General features: G+C 42.7%; 1 protein-coding gene across 14 annotated transcripts in view; it reads left to right on the top strand.

Moving 5' to 3' along the window:
• The window catches only part of COL12A1 (collagen type XII alpha 1 chain), a 119,139-nt gene that overhangs the window by 69,788 nt on the left and 34,600 nt on the right, over positions 1 to 14,751 (top strand). For all 14 annotated transcript variants that reach the window (XM_035109590.2, XM_035109599.2, XM_035109592.2 and 11 more), the window contains 12 exons: positions 423 to 562; positions 3,165 to 3,294; positions 4,020 to 4,162; positions 5,513 to 5,642; positions 5,872 to 6,014; positions 9,798 to 9,927; positions 10,339 to 10,458; positions 10,648 to 10,794; positions 11,320 to 11,436; positions 12,379 to 12,525; positions 13,545 to 13,619; positions 14,043 to 14,182. In XM_035109590.2, the coding sequence (XP_034965481.2) occupies positions 423 to 562; positions 3,165 to 3,294; positions 4,020 to 4,162; positions 5,513 to 5,642; positions 5,872 to 6,014; positions 9,798 to 9,927; positions 10,339 to 10,458; positions 10,648 to 10,794; positions 11,320 to 11,436; positions 12,379 to 12,525; positions 13,545 to 13,619; positions 14,043 to 14,182 (1,562 nt within the window). The remainder of the gene's footprint in view (positions 1 to 422; positions 563 to 3,164; positions 3,295 to 4,019; positions 4,163 to 5,512; positions 5,643 to 5,871; positions 6,015 to 9,797; positions 9,928 to 10,338; positions 10,459 to 10,647; positions 10,795 to 11,319; positions 11,437 to 12,378; positions 12,526 to 13,544; positions 13,620 to 14,042; positions 14,183 to 14,751) is intronic.

Genomic DNA, 14,751 nt, shown 5'->3' with positions numbered 1-14,751 from the left:
GACAGTTAGAGTAGATGATCCTCAGGGTTCCTTCCAATTCTACAATGCACATTTGCCCCATCCCTTGAGAGTGAAGACACAAGACAAGTGGCAACTCAGTCATGCCATGAGCAGCATGTCAGGCTGGCTGTTGGGTTGGAAGGATGAATAGCTGTTCTTTCCTTCCTAAGCCTCCCTGTGAGTCAAAGCAGCAGCCAGGAACTGCATCCCCTATTTTTCAACTCCCTTTGTGCTCAAGTATGGCAGACTAGATTCATCTTGCAAGTGTTTGTAAGTCCAAAGAGTAGTTGTTAGACAAAGTGTTACCTGTACTTGTCACTGACCAAAGCTAGGCATAGCCACTCACATAAGACGGCAACATGATGCACAATAGTAAGATTCTCTGAGCCTGACAATGCATTCTATTTATCTATTTATCTCAGAACCTCTCAACACTGTGAAGAACCTCAGAGTCTATGATCCAACTACCAGCACATTGAATGTTCGATGGGATCATGCTGAAGGGAACCCTCGTCAGTACAAGTTGTTTTATGCACCAGTGGCAGGAGGTGCAGATGAACTGGTATTCCTATTTACTTCTGTATACTTCATACTTGCCCTGAACTTGCAACTGTTTGTGCTAGGGGTGGTTTCATAATTGGGCTGGGGCACCACTTAGAGCTGAATTTTCTATTCAGAAAACTGTGCATGGTACAACCCTCTTGGGACTGTACTACTTAAGTGTACAGGTGAGGAGTTCATATGCTTGACTCCTACTCTATGAGCGTAGAACAATGGCAAGCCAGGGAGAAAGCTAGGGCACAATCCTTATTGTGCAGACAGGCGGAGACCCCCCCCCCCAACCCAAGACTGGCTCCCGTGTGGAATAAAGACACACAACACTGTGCTATGGGATTAAAATTGGCCACAACCTTATTTAAGATTCAGACGTAGGGAGGCCTTGGGCGTTTATCCTTCCCAGCCCCCAGCCGGGGATCTGGGGAACATCAGGGTTATCCAGATTGAGTGGGGATTGGACTGGCTCTGGAGAATGTCTCTTCAAGCAGAGCGCCCCCCCCCCCAATTTGCTGCAACACAGGGGAGACCAGTGACAGCCTCTTGGCATATGGTCAATGACTCCCCTCAGAACAACCCCATTATCGGGGAACCCTGGGATCACTGCCGCAGGGGTGGGTGGGTCACTGCTTATCCCCCCCCCATTGTAGGGAAGAAAGACTAAAGGATTCCACCCAAGGTCTGAAACCACCAAAGATGTGATTTATTTATTATTTATACCCCGCCCATCTGGCTGGGTTTCCCCAACCACTCTGGGCGGCTTCCCGAAAATACCAAAAGACATTAAAATATCACAGATTAAAAACTTCCCTAAACAGGACTGCCTTTAGGTGTTTTCTAAATGTCAGGTAGATGTTTATCTCCTTGACCTCCGATGGGAGGGCGTTCCACAGGGCGGGTGCCACTACCAAAAAGGCCCTCTGCCTGTTTCCCTGTAGCTTTGCTTCTCGCAGTGAGGCAACCTCCAGAAGGCCCTTGGCACTGGACCTTAGTGTCCGGGCAGAACGATGGGGGTGGAGACGCTCCTTCAGGTATACTGGACCGAGGCCATTTAGGGCTTTAAAGGTCAGCACCAACACTTTGAATTGTGCTCAGAAACGTACTGGGAGCCAATGTAGGACCGGTGTTATGTGGTCTTGGCGGCCACTCCCAGTCACCAGTCTAGCTGCCGCATTCTGGATTAATTGCAGTTTCCGGGTCACCTTCAAAAGTAGCCCCACGTAGAGCGCATTGCAGTAGTCTAAGTGGGAGATAACTAGAGCATGCACCACCCTGGTGAGACAGTCTGCGGGCAGGTAGGGTTTCAGCCTGCGTACCAGCTGCCCTGGACACAGAATTAACCTGTGGCTCCATGGACAGCTGTGAGTCCAAAATGACTCCCAGGCTGCGCACCTGGTCCTTCAGGGGCACAGTGACCCCATTCAGGACCAGGGAGTCCCCCACACCCACCCGCCCCCTATTCCCCCAAAACAGTACTTCTGTCTTGTCAGGATTCAACCTCAATCTGTTAGCCGCCATCCATCCTCCAACCGCCTCCAGGCACTCACACAGGACCTTCACCGCCTTCACTGGTTCTGATTTAAAAGAGAGGTAGAGCTGGGTGTCATCCGCATACTGATGAACACCCAGCCCAAACCCCCTGATGATCTCTCCCAGCGGCTTCATATAGATGTTAAAAAGCATGGGGGAGAGGACAGAACCCTGAGGCACCCCACAAGTGAGAGCCCAGGGGTCTGAGCACTCATCCCCCACCACCACTTTCTGAACACGGCCCAGGAGGAAGGAGCAGAACCAATGTATGACAGTCCCCACTGCCTTGCTACAGGGAAGGCAGAACCTGCCAATGTTCTGTCCCTTTAACAGTGACCAATACATAGCAGCGCCAGTATACCTGTGAAGAAGAAGTTAACCTGCAAAAGAAAGCTTAACTGAGGGAGGGTGGGGTGGGAGAAGCTCTGGAGCCGACTGCGATGTGTGCCCTCTATTGTGTGGGTGGGGAAGTCCCACCCCCTACCTGGCCAACTCCCCTGGCAATGCCTCCCCCACCATGATTGGTTGACTGTCCGAGGTTGGGCAGGAACCTCCAGGTACCCAGCCTTGGGGGGGGGGGCGATGCCAGGCAATACTGCTAGGAGCTGTGTAAGATCAGGGGTGCTGTGTGCGTCCGCGCAAAGTATGCCCCCCATTTGATGTGGGGAGCAGTCATTGTTGACATCTGGCTGGGCAGATTAAAACATGCAGCAACCCTTTCATGCAGGAAACAGCTTGCTGGAGTGGGCAGAGCTACTACTCTACCCCCCTGGTGGGTGAATTTCTTTTGCATATCAGGAAGAAGATGGAGAAGGTTAGAGTGGTGCAGACACACTGGCAGGGCTGCGGATTTGCTCTGCTGGAGCATTTGCACCACACCAGACTCCCCAATACCATGCTCCTCTCCCTTCCAATAAGCAACAGTGACCCACCTGCCAGATAGCGATTCTGCCTCTGGAACCTCTGGGCTAAGCTGGCTCATCTTGTTGTCCTTTGAACATGAAGATCAGTCCTTACATGGTGGAAAATATCCAAATAAAACCATTTCCTCTGCCTTTTTTCCTTTTGTAACCCAACAGGCAACTGTTCCAGGCAACACAAATTATGCAGTTCTAAGAAATCTCCAGCCTGACACACAGTACAAAGTAACTGTGATTCCTGTTTACCCAGAAGGTGATGGAGGGCGAGCATCTGACAATGGGAAAACTTGTAAGTAACACTGTGTTGTTTCTTCTTTTTCATAAAATAATGAAGGCATTGGGCTTTGAGCCACAATTCAGTGCTGAGCTACTTAAACCCACTTATTTTAATTAACTTAGTTAACCGCACCATATTATACTATTGTACAGATAGTTAAGATGAAACCTTTTGAGGCCCTTTTGCACACACTTCCCTCTATGGACAGGGAAATGTGAAAGGGTATTTTCCAATTCTCTAATACAGAGTAGGATAAGAACATGAATATAGATCCCTCTGAGTGATAAGGTCTCTGCCACCATGTTATGAGCTTTCAATGCAATCTTATTTGTGTCTATGTAGTTTAGTGGGATGTACTCCTAGGTTAAATGTCTATAGGATTACACTATTTTACATCCCAACCCTATCCATGTTTACTTGGAAATAAATGCAATTTTTTAAATGGAATTTATTTCCAATTAACTGTGGTGTTAAAGAGAAAATACAGGGTTGGAGAACTTCTAGCCCTCCAGATGTTGCTGGACTCAAGATCCCATCATCCCTGAATATTAATCATGCTAGTTTGAGCCGATAGTAGTTAGAATCCCAACAACATCTGAAGTCCACTGATTCCCCAACCCTTGGCAACAGCATTCTTAGAATAGTCCATTCATTTTATAGCTGCTCTCTCCTGCTACCTGGCTCTGCAACTAAGGAGTTATTTAGTTCAAAACTATATTATATTATTTTTGATTCAGTAATTAGAGGAACAGCAAGAGGCATCCAAGTTTACAACCCAACAGCCAACAGTCTTAATGTCCAATGGGAACCTGCACCAGGACCAGTGCAGCAATACAGAGTTGTCTATGCTCCATTGGTTGGCACACGGCCATCAGAATCTGTAAGTAATTTAACCTCCTGGGCCTTTCCATATATGAATTATTGGGTATAAAGGCATACTACAATGATTTATTTCTGGTGAAAACACATATATCTATATAAAGTGTCCTATTCCATCCTACTTCTCTGAATGTCGTTCTATATTTGCTGCACATATTTTAATTTAACTGTAAACATCGGTAGACCAAAATCAGATAAGGTAAATGTTAAATGCAAGGTCAGTTTCATTTTCAACCTTTATTGAAATCTGGGAGGAAAGTTAGTCAGCTTATTTTGGGAAGCAAACCAATTTCACCACCTAATAACTCTCTCAGATGACTGCTTGGCTGCACCCCAAACTATAACATGCACTGAACTAGCTGCATGATCGGGAGTAACTTTCTCTTATATGAATTTATGATTAAATAATACATTTTCCCTCTTAAAATGCTACAGATTCTCAGTATTCAGCAGATACCCTGTTGTACTGCCTTTCGCCAACCTGGTGCCTTCCAGTTGTTTCTGGAGCTGAAGAGAGTTGGAATCCAAAACATCTGGAGGTCATCAGGTTAGGGATGGATGACAGCTGGGATAACTCAGTCCGTAGAGCATGAGACTCTTAATATCAGGGTTGTGGTTAAAGCCCCATGTTGGGGAAAATATTCTTACATTGTAGGGGGTTGGAGTAGATGATTCTCATTGTCCCTTCCAACTCTACAACTCTATGATTCTATGATTTATGAATGGGCAACTTCATACATTATAGCTGCCTCATAGGATGTCGAGAAATGCTTCTGCATGATGGTGGTTCCATACAAGAACCATAGCGTGTAAAAACAGCTTACTGTGTAGGTTGGCACCTGCCACAAAGTCCCCAACATAATGGTGGCCTGTGGTACTCATAGCTGCCAAGTTATCCCTTTTTTAAGGGATTTTCCCTTATGCTGAATAGGCTTCCTCGCGAGAAAAGGGAAAACTTGGCAGCTATGGTTGTACTGTGGAAAATTAAGTGGCAAGCAGATCACAGCTCTGCTTGTTGCTGCTGTCAACAGGCAGCAAATAAGTCCACTGGTGGGTGGGCACTGGTTTGAGAAGAGGACAGCCAGAGCGCACTTTGCCAGGGTGCTACTTCAAATCTGGCCCTGGTTAATTTAGTCTGAGAAATTAAGGGAAGGATTTCATTTTTTAAAAAATCCCTTCCAGTAGCAAACAAACAAACAAACAAACAAAAACCCAACAACATTCAAGTGTAAGGAAAGAGCAAGATTGTTTGTCAAGAGCTCAAGAAGCTTTCTTCTCATACTATCAAGCTCAGATTTTTTAAATTTAAAAGAAAACACCAGTTTAAACTTCAGTATTGCTTTCTTTTTAGGTTGTGGTACCAAGCAACACCCGCAATATTTTACTAGAGCGTCTGATTCCTGATACACCCTATTCTGTCAATGTTGTTGCTTTGTATGCTGATGGAGAAGGAGATTCAAGTCCTGGACAGGGAAGGACATGTAAGCAGAAAACACATGTTTTATTGCTAAGATATAGTTGTATGCTATAAATTATTATTCTCTCCAAACTGTGCCAGTATTGTTCAGTTGTCACTTTTCTGCATTAGGTCTTACTTGCAGATAAGCTATTGCAGAGCTTTATACAGTGGAGGAGGGTTACTTTTTAGACTTCAGTTTTCCAAATTCCACTTCATTTTGTGCTCTTATTTATCTCTACTTTTTCTTTTAGTGCCTCGCAGTGCGCCCAGGAACATAAGAGTCTTTAATCCTACTACAAACAGCCTTTCCGTTCAATGGGAGCATGCTGATGGACCTGTGCAGCAATACAGAATCATATATTCTCCCACAGTTGGAGATCCCATAGATGAATATGTAAGTGTTCTCATTAAGGCATGCTAGAAATATATCACAGCTTATTTACTTCTGTTTAAGTATTTTAAGTTTAAATAGGGACCCAGGTGGTGCTGTGGGTTAAACCACAGAGCCTAGGGCTTACTGATCAGAAGGTCAGCGGTTCAAATCCCTGTGACAGGGTGAGCTCCCGTTGCTCGGTCCCAGCTCCTTCCAACCTAGCAGTTCGAAAGCATGGCAAAATGCAAGTAGATAAATAGGAACCGCTACAGCGGGAAGGTAAACGGTGTTTCTGTGTGCTGCTCTGGTTCACCAGAAGTGGCTTTGTCATGCTGGACACATGACCTGGAAGCATGACCATACGCCGGCTCCCTTGGCCAATAATGCGAGATGAGCGCGCAACCCCAGAGTCGGTCACGACTGAACCTAATGGTCAGGGGTCCCTTTACCTTTACCTAAGTATTTTTGGCTTTAGCTTCTGGAGGAAGTCAGTTTATCAGGGATTCTGCATGTTCACATTCCTATTGAACCGTTTTGTTCTACTTTGATAAGCTTGCAATTTCCTGTCTCATAGGTATTGATGGATTGAAAAATACATTACTTGTCTGCTGTTTGCAAAAATATGAGCATGTGCAATTAACCAAACCATAGTGTGTATAGTCTGTGTACAGACAATAGCTATCTTTGGAGATAGTGTTTCCTTTACCCTTCAGTGTATACATTCATTATTTCATTTTTCCTGGGGATATCTCTGATATTTGACAGGCTTTAGCGGTGCTACAAAAGCAACTAAAAAAACTAGAGGGGGGGGGACGACGACTGCTTTGTTGTTGCTTTTTACTGAAGCCATAAGATCCATCCACTAGAGCAATGTGCAAAAGAATTCAAGAATGCCAAACCTTTGAGTCTGTTTTGAGCACCAGGCCTGAGCTCAGTAGTCCTTGCCCACCCACAGTAAAGGTACACCCTTTCAAGAATGTTCCCCTCTCCCAAAATGTGTCCTCCTTTGGACAGAGTACACTCTTTCCCCTCTCTAAACATTTCCTCATTAGTTTGAAAAATTAATCCACAGGTTTCTTATGGTGTAGCAAAGCTCCTCTCTCTTCTTTCGACATTTTTGCATAGATACCAGACTACTGAAATGGAATTAGTACTTCCTTAGCTGCAAGTGATAAACTTTATTCTGAGCAACATTTGTCTGTCCAGAGCTTTTTTGTACAATCCAATGCAGATTTAAGCATACACAAGGTCTTTTGACATATTTAAGATCATTGATACTAATGGACTTAAGTTTGCTGAACTCTGTGTTGGATTGTATCTTAAGTATAACCTTGGTTCCCTTTGACAACTTCTAACTGGGCTTACAATACACATTCCTCTTTTGTGGAGCTATATATATTTCTGTGAGCCTGCTCTATGCAGTTGGGGAGAGCAATAAACAGCAACCTTAATTGTCATCTGTGTCTAATGACCATCACGTATCTGACTATTATGAGCGGTATTGGCAGTCTGCAGCTTTGATCTTTTCGTTTGTTTGTTTGGAGTTCTGCCAAGATTTTTATAATTTGCAAGTGAACTTCCTTCTCCTTATTTGGCAGCACAACTTCGGTAAATGCCTGCAGATTTCTCTTAGAGATGTACAGCGCAGCCAAATTATTTTCCCCATAGGGAGGTTGATGGCATGACTTCTTCTGACTTCTGTGGAAACTTAGTTCAGCCCATAAAAACACCACCTAATTCATGCTGGTTACTTACTTCTGAATGATAATATATTTTGCTGCAACTTGGCCTTATACGGAAAGCACATTGTACTGAAAATGGTGCTCATGCAATAAAGAAATGGTGCTCTCCATTTCACTATGGGAATTTCACTCGCTTGGGGGGGGGGAAGAGAAATTAATGACAAATCTTCCCAGAAACGTGAAGAAATAAATATAAACTATCCAGAGGACATTTTAACCATCACATTTAAATATTACTTATGGTGTTCCCACCCCTCACCCTCCGCAATTCTCATCTTTTCTCATCTGGGCTGTGTAGTCTTAAAATGTAGCTAGGTTGGGTCTTGTTCTCAGTTCTGATCAAAGCTGATTTGGAGCAGAGTGTGTCAAAACTCAGTATTTCATGAAAAACAACAGGATATATATGGAGTTTGGCTATCATGTATACAATGCTTCCCAAACTATTGCGGGGAGTACAGAGAATGCAGAACTAATGGGAGTATGTATACAGCCCTACTTTCTTCCAGGGCTGTCTCTGTCTTACACATTTTAGATCAAATGCTTGCGTAATTCAGTTATACTGAATTGGATAGAGTTATTCCGGACCACCAGTTTCTCACCAGAAGCAGAGATCTGGTCCTCACATTCTCTGTCATTCTGTTTCCATTCAGACAAACAGCTAAGGACAAGTGTTGTCACTTATTCTTCAAACCATTGTCTTAAATATATTTTGAAGGAAACAATTTACAAAATGCAGTTACTAGACTTGATCCACAGATAGTCTCATCAGCTGCTTGTCTGCTACCCTTCCCTGCTGCCAGTCCAGACAGTACAGTACAGCCATGGTAGTGTAATTATCTGGTTGGAAGGGATGAAGGAACAGAGTTTGCGAATTCCATCCCACCTTCCACTTTGCATTCCAAACTGGTGAATATGGTAGTTTACTGTCACAACTCCCCAGTCCTTAAAACATGAATTTTCCTCCCACATCTGCTGTTTTTCTAACAAAGGTGCAGATCTAGGAAAGTGATCTGAGTATGGAAATAAGCAGGGCTTAGTGACATGTGTACAGGACAGAACTAGTTCGTTCTACTGTACTTCTGCATTCTCTTCCTGCATCAGCCCCCGGTTGCAGGCTGTATCCTGATTTTTTCAACACAGTTCTGTTATTTTCACATTCCAAGAGAAACTGTGGTTGTAACATACATTGGAGGCTCACTGCACCATCCAAAGGGTTTTCTGGTCTGCCGCCACTCTCTACTAGTTGATGTTTTGCCATTCTTTCTCTAAATGTGCATGTACAACAGTAGTACCTTCCCCCACATGCAGTTTGTTCATATAAATGAATGTTGGGCTATCCTTGAAAGAAAGGCTTTGGTTTCCTGGACGTGTGCCAGACATGTTTGGCAATATGCTTGAGTGTTGCCAGATGCTGCTCTAAAAAAAAATTCCCATTGGTAACAAACATCACTTTATACACATTACAATGACATTTTAAAATATAAATATCATAAATTAATGTCCCATCTATTACCCCAGGCAGCCTAATTTTGATGGGGCTGAAATTATTATTTAAAAAAAGTTTCTTTATTATAAATCCATGTGCTCCTCATCCTTTTCCTATTGTGTTCTTTTTACTTTATTTTCATTTCTATTTCTTTTCTTTTCTAATCACACACACACACCCCTATATAAATATTACAGTGAACAAATTTTCTAACCCCCCTGCCCATGCATTGGTTTGGATCCAGAACTGCCCTTCATTCATGGTAGGTTCAGATTCTTCTGCTAGTGAAGGCTGGGGAAGACAGAAATGATGCTCTCCATTTTCTCCTGTGCCACCTTCCAAATTGTTCCAGAAGCTCCCCATATGCACTGTACAAGGAGGACAAAAGACTGCCACATACCCCTTCCCTCAGCAGGAGTGTTTTGTGTGAGTGGAAGCTTGTTAATGGACTTTATGGAACCTATGAATAAAAGTATAGCTGCTTCTTCAGTGAGGAGTAGAACTCCAAGTTGTACTACTACAGCTTTGAGCAATTTACAGTTCTACAACATTTACTTGATTCCCATTATGTTCCAGACTACAGTGCCTGGCAGAAGAAATAATGTATTGCTACAGCCTTTGCAGTCAGATACACCCTACAAAATTACCGTTGTGGCAGTTTATGAAGATGGAGATGGTGGACAGTTGACAGGAAATGGAAAAACAGGTACATCTGATGTGCTGTTAAATAATATGCAAACAACTGAGGTGCAAATGGTCCTTAACTGTCCCGCCCCCCCCCAGAAGTAGTGGCAGAGTAGTTGTTGCCATGCTTGATATTTGCCAAATGGACCTTAATTTGAGATCCTATCTCAGTGTACCTCAAATATTTGCACATTCAACATGAAATGCTGTGTGTCTGCATAGGGAAAGATTGAATGTCCCAACACAGAGACATGGCAGAATTACAGCCATAACCTGGATCTTTGTGAACACCTTGGGTTATCTAATCACTATCACTGTCCAATCCATTGATCTGCCAGGAACCCAGTCTGCTAGATGTCATACAGGCATAGAAATAACATTTTATGCCACCATTCTGCATTCTAACATTATACTCAATTTTTGTCTTCTTCAGTTGGGTTGCTGTCACCTCAGAACATACGCATTTCAGATGAATGGTACACACGGTTCAGAGTTGCCTGGGATCCTTCACCATCTCCTGTTCTTGGGTACAAAATTGTCTACAAACCTGTTGGTAAGGCTGAGCTTAAGATATTCAAGTATACTTGACATTATTTAATATTGGTTCATTTCAAGACTTATACACTATGAGAATGTGACTGATATGAATGTGAAAATGAGTCTTCTCTCTGAGCTGTCATTGGAGATGGAGATGGAGATCTGCTGTCATTAAGGCAAATGAAAATCCATTTTTTCTTTTAAGGTACCAATGAGCCCATGGAGGTGTTTGTTGGAGATGTGACTTCATATACATTGCACAACCTTTCTCCTAGTACTTCCTATGATGTAGATGTTTATGCTCAGTATGATTCTGGACTCAGTGCACCTCTGGTCGATCAAGGCACTACATGTAAGACTACTTTTCATGCTTTTGGTTTCACTGTATATTAATACAGAGGACCCTTTTCTGGGCTAGTAGATGTGAGAAAAATAACCTCAGATGGGAGGTTCCACTGGTTAGAGCATGCCTACCCCATGGGACAGGTAGTGTTGGAGGATTATGCTGGGCTTTCAGAGAAACATGGCATTGTTCAGGAAATGTGCAGTTCTTGGTTACTGTGTGGGAACCTAACACCATTCTGCTATCTTGTGCTTTATGTTAGGGATGCAAGTACATTTCTCATTATCATAAAATCACATACCCCAAGTACTAAAACTGCAACCTGCTGTTGCTGAGAAAATGTGATTCTTGCCTCCCCTCAGTACACATACAGTAATTAGTTACAGTGTGAAACAAATATGCATGAGTTCAATAGCCTATTACTTGTGGTAGAATAAGTGGTATTTTTAGAATAAAGACGTTTGTCATGGTTTCAGAATTTGCTTTTAGCTTTCATCTTGTAGTTCATGGAAATTTTTCTTTCACGCTTTGCAGTATACTTAAATGTCACTGACCTAACAAGTTATAATGTGGGATGGGACACTTTCTGCATCAAATGGACAGCTCATCGGGCAGCTACTTCTTATAGACTGAAGCTAAATCCAGCTGATGGTAAATATATATATATTGGGTTTTGCATGCAACTATTGTGAAGACTGTAACACATTTCCACCTAAACCTTGAAGAGCAAGGAATCTCCCGTCAGTGTGCCTCTCACAGACCCCTACTGTCATTTCCTGCATTCCTAGTTTCCTCTGAAGAGGGATAACTTTAACAAATGGGTTGTGTTCCCAACCAGGGATATGGCAGATAATCTCATTAGAGATCTTGATCATTGAAAGGCTGGAGGCAGCAGGAACACTTGGGGAAAATACCTGTAGCTCTCCATAAAATAGTACCAGTGTTTGATTGCTTATAGGAAGTTGTTCACCTCCTTTCAACATATTCTGCCTCAGGCTGTTCCATAGTTGTTCTTCATAGTTGTCCTTCATTTAAATAATTTTTGCTCCTCAAGAGTTTTGTAGCTGAGTAGTATGGGTAATATATCTCCCATTATTACATGTGTCCCTCCTGTTTGTTGCAGGATATGAATATATAATTTTATAGCACAGCTATTCCCACAGTGTGTCTACTACAAAACGAGAAAAGTTTTTTTAAAAAAACAACAACAAACAAACCTCATTCCTTTTATTTTTCACAAATGTGGTACATGTGGGTATTAAGAAACACTAGGGCAGATCAAAGGCAGGACTGAACTTAAATCTTGAAGCACGTTGCCTGCTAACCATCCTTCTCCTCTGCTGTTATGGAGATCAGTTGTTCCACACCTTTCCCTTTTCACATCCTGGCACTGTTAAGTACCCACCTGCAATCCAGATGCTCCAAACCTTCTTCCAAAAGTTCTGGAAGCTAAGCATAACACTCCATTGAAGCAACCATTCCCTTCTTTGCTATATGTACCTTAGTTTTCCGCTTTCAGCCATTCAGCAAGCATTCCTAAGCTCCTATGTTCTAAGCATTTTAATGTCATTACTGTATTTTACTTATTTGCAGGATCCAGAGGGCAAGAAATTACAGTGCGTGGAACAGAAACCAGTCACTGTTTCACTGGCCTTTCACCAGACACAGAGTATGATGCTACTGTGTTTGTTCAGACTCCAAACCTTGAGGGGCCTCCAGTGTCTACAAGAGAACGAACATGTAGGTGGCAGATAACAAATAAGAATAGTAGTGGTGGTAATGTAGATTTAAAGTACATTGGATGAATGTGGTCAAAGTAATTGTGCTTGGAGATATTATCATTCTTGAGCTTGTAAAAACATTGTAGTATTTTTAAGGAATCATGGAATCCTAGAATTGTAGAGTTGGGAGGGACCTTGAGGATCATTTAGTCCCCCTATAGAAATCTTTTACCCAACTTGGGGCTTGAACACAAGACCCTGAAATTAAGAGTCTCATGTTCTATTGACTGAGCTATCAGGCAGCATCTAGTTTTCCTTTGTTTCCTATTTGTGATATTTCATGCATGAATTGGGCAACATATATATTTTCCATGGGGGTGGGATCCTAAAACTTTTGGATTCTAACCTTTTCTTGCTGCATGTCTCAATGTCTCAAAATCTTTCACCAACCATATATTGTTGCCAGCCAGGTGCTTGGCACTTCTTGACCTCCTGCCAGGATTTTGCAGTCCCAGGTGGGATGATTAGAGTTCCTTAGGTACAAAAGGTGAATTACAAATGATTTTAAAACACCACCTCTCTCATCTCTCTGTGTGCATACGAAGAACAATAGAAGTTTACAGTCATACCTCAGGTTGTGAACATGATCCGTGCGGGAGGTGCGTTTGCAGCCCACAGCGTTCGCAACCCGCAGCACCGCGTCTGTGCATGTGCGGGATGCGATTTGGCGCTTCTGCGCATTCACATGGTGTCATTTTGTGTTTCTGCACATGTCCGAGTGCCGAAACCCGGAAGTAACCCGTTCTGGGTTCTGGTACTTCTGGGGTTGTCGCGGAGTACAACCTGAAAACGCGTAACCCACAGCATTCGCAACCCGAGGTGTGACTGTATTTTCTTAAAGATGGACATGTCAGTTAAGTTGCAACCAAATGAACTTCTATCAATTGTATTTCTCTGCAGTGGATATTACTAATTGCAACTCACAAAGTTAAGAATATTGAATATGTAAAATATTTTAATTCAATATTTTTGTTTTAGTAATCAAGCCAACACAGCCACCAACTCAGCCACCAACTCCCCCTCCTCCTCCAACAATCCCACCTGCTCGAGATGGTAGGTGCTTGCAAAAGCATTTATCTTATTTCTGCCATGTCTATGAAAGCAGGGCTTTGAGAGTACTGTTGACTAAAGGCTCTGATGTTACTATAATTTAGGGCGTTCATAATAGCTTGTGAATTCAGAGAAGTAAGTTCTGCTTAAAACTGTATTTGACTCTTCCCATGTAGTCCCTTGTCTTTTACGTTTCCAGAGCGTTCATGTTTGTGTTCTTAGTCTGAGTTCTATAAACATGTTTGGTGCATTTGAGCCTTTGAATGTAGTTTTCATGAATTCCAATGGGGAAAATGGTTTTTTAGATGTATTCTATATGTTACATTGACAAGCTTGATACATGCTATTCTTCAAATTATCATCTTAGTGTCCTTAATTATTCTGGATGTGTCAAATGACTTAACTGAATCCAATGAATTTTTTCAGTATGCAAGGGTGCCAAAGCAGATATAGTCTTCTTGACTGATGCTTCCTGGAGTATTGGAGATGACAATTTCCACAAAGTGCTGAAATTCGTTTTTAATACAGTTGGAGCCTTTGACCTAATCAACCCTGCTGGAATTCAGGTTTGTCTATTCTTCCTGTCTAGTAATAAACAAGAGAAACCAAGACTCTAAAGATTCTTAAAAGAAGCTGCTAGATTTCAATTTCAGCCAAAGCTAGAAAAGTGATTCAGTCTATAGCCCATGCTTCCAGATTCTGTCTTCATGCTTGCATCATCCCCTTTCCATGACCATGAAAGAGTGGATCGTAGGTGTTCTCCAGCTCATGGATGGGCATTTTGCTGATTCCGGGGAAGAAGATACAGTAATAGGGAGACACTTATGCTTCCCAAATGGCCCTAAGCCCCAGTCACCATTGCCAGTAGTCTGAGATGATGGGAGTGGCAGTCCTCAGTATCTGCAGGGTACCACATTTGTTATCCTTGCATTAGTCAATTCACTAGACCTTCAGTTTCCCCACCCTCAACAAATGGCAAAACTGGCTAGCTTGAGGCAAAACTGATTCTGACCCTCATAGGATTGAATATTCTTTAAAAGAGTAGCACAGGTGCACAATATTTTGCTACACTTTGCCCTTTACACCCTTCTGCCTTTGACAAATGGCCACCCTGTCCTTGGTGGGTTGCCTCTTA

Source organism: Zootoca vivipara, chromosome 3 (assembly GCF_963506605.1).
Source record: "Zootoca vivipara chromosome 3, rZooViv1.1, whole genome shotgun sequence".
In the NCBI taxonomy this organism is placed as follows: Eukaryota; Metazoa; Chordata; class Lepidosauria; order Squamata; family Lacertidae; genus Zootoca; species Zootoca vivipara.
The sequence above is the reverse complement of the archived record's forward strand: the minus strand, read 5'-3'. Positions and strand labels throughout refer to the sequence as shown.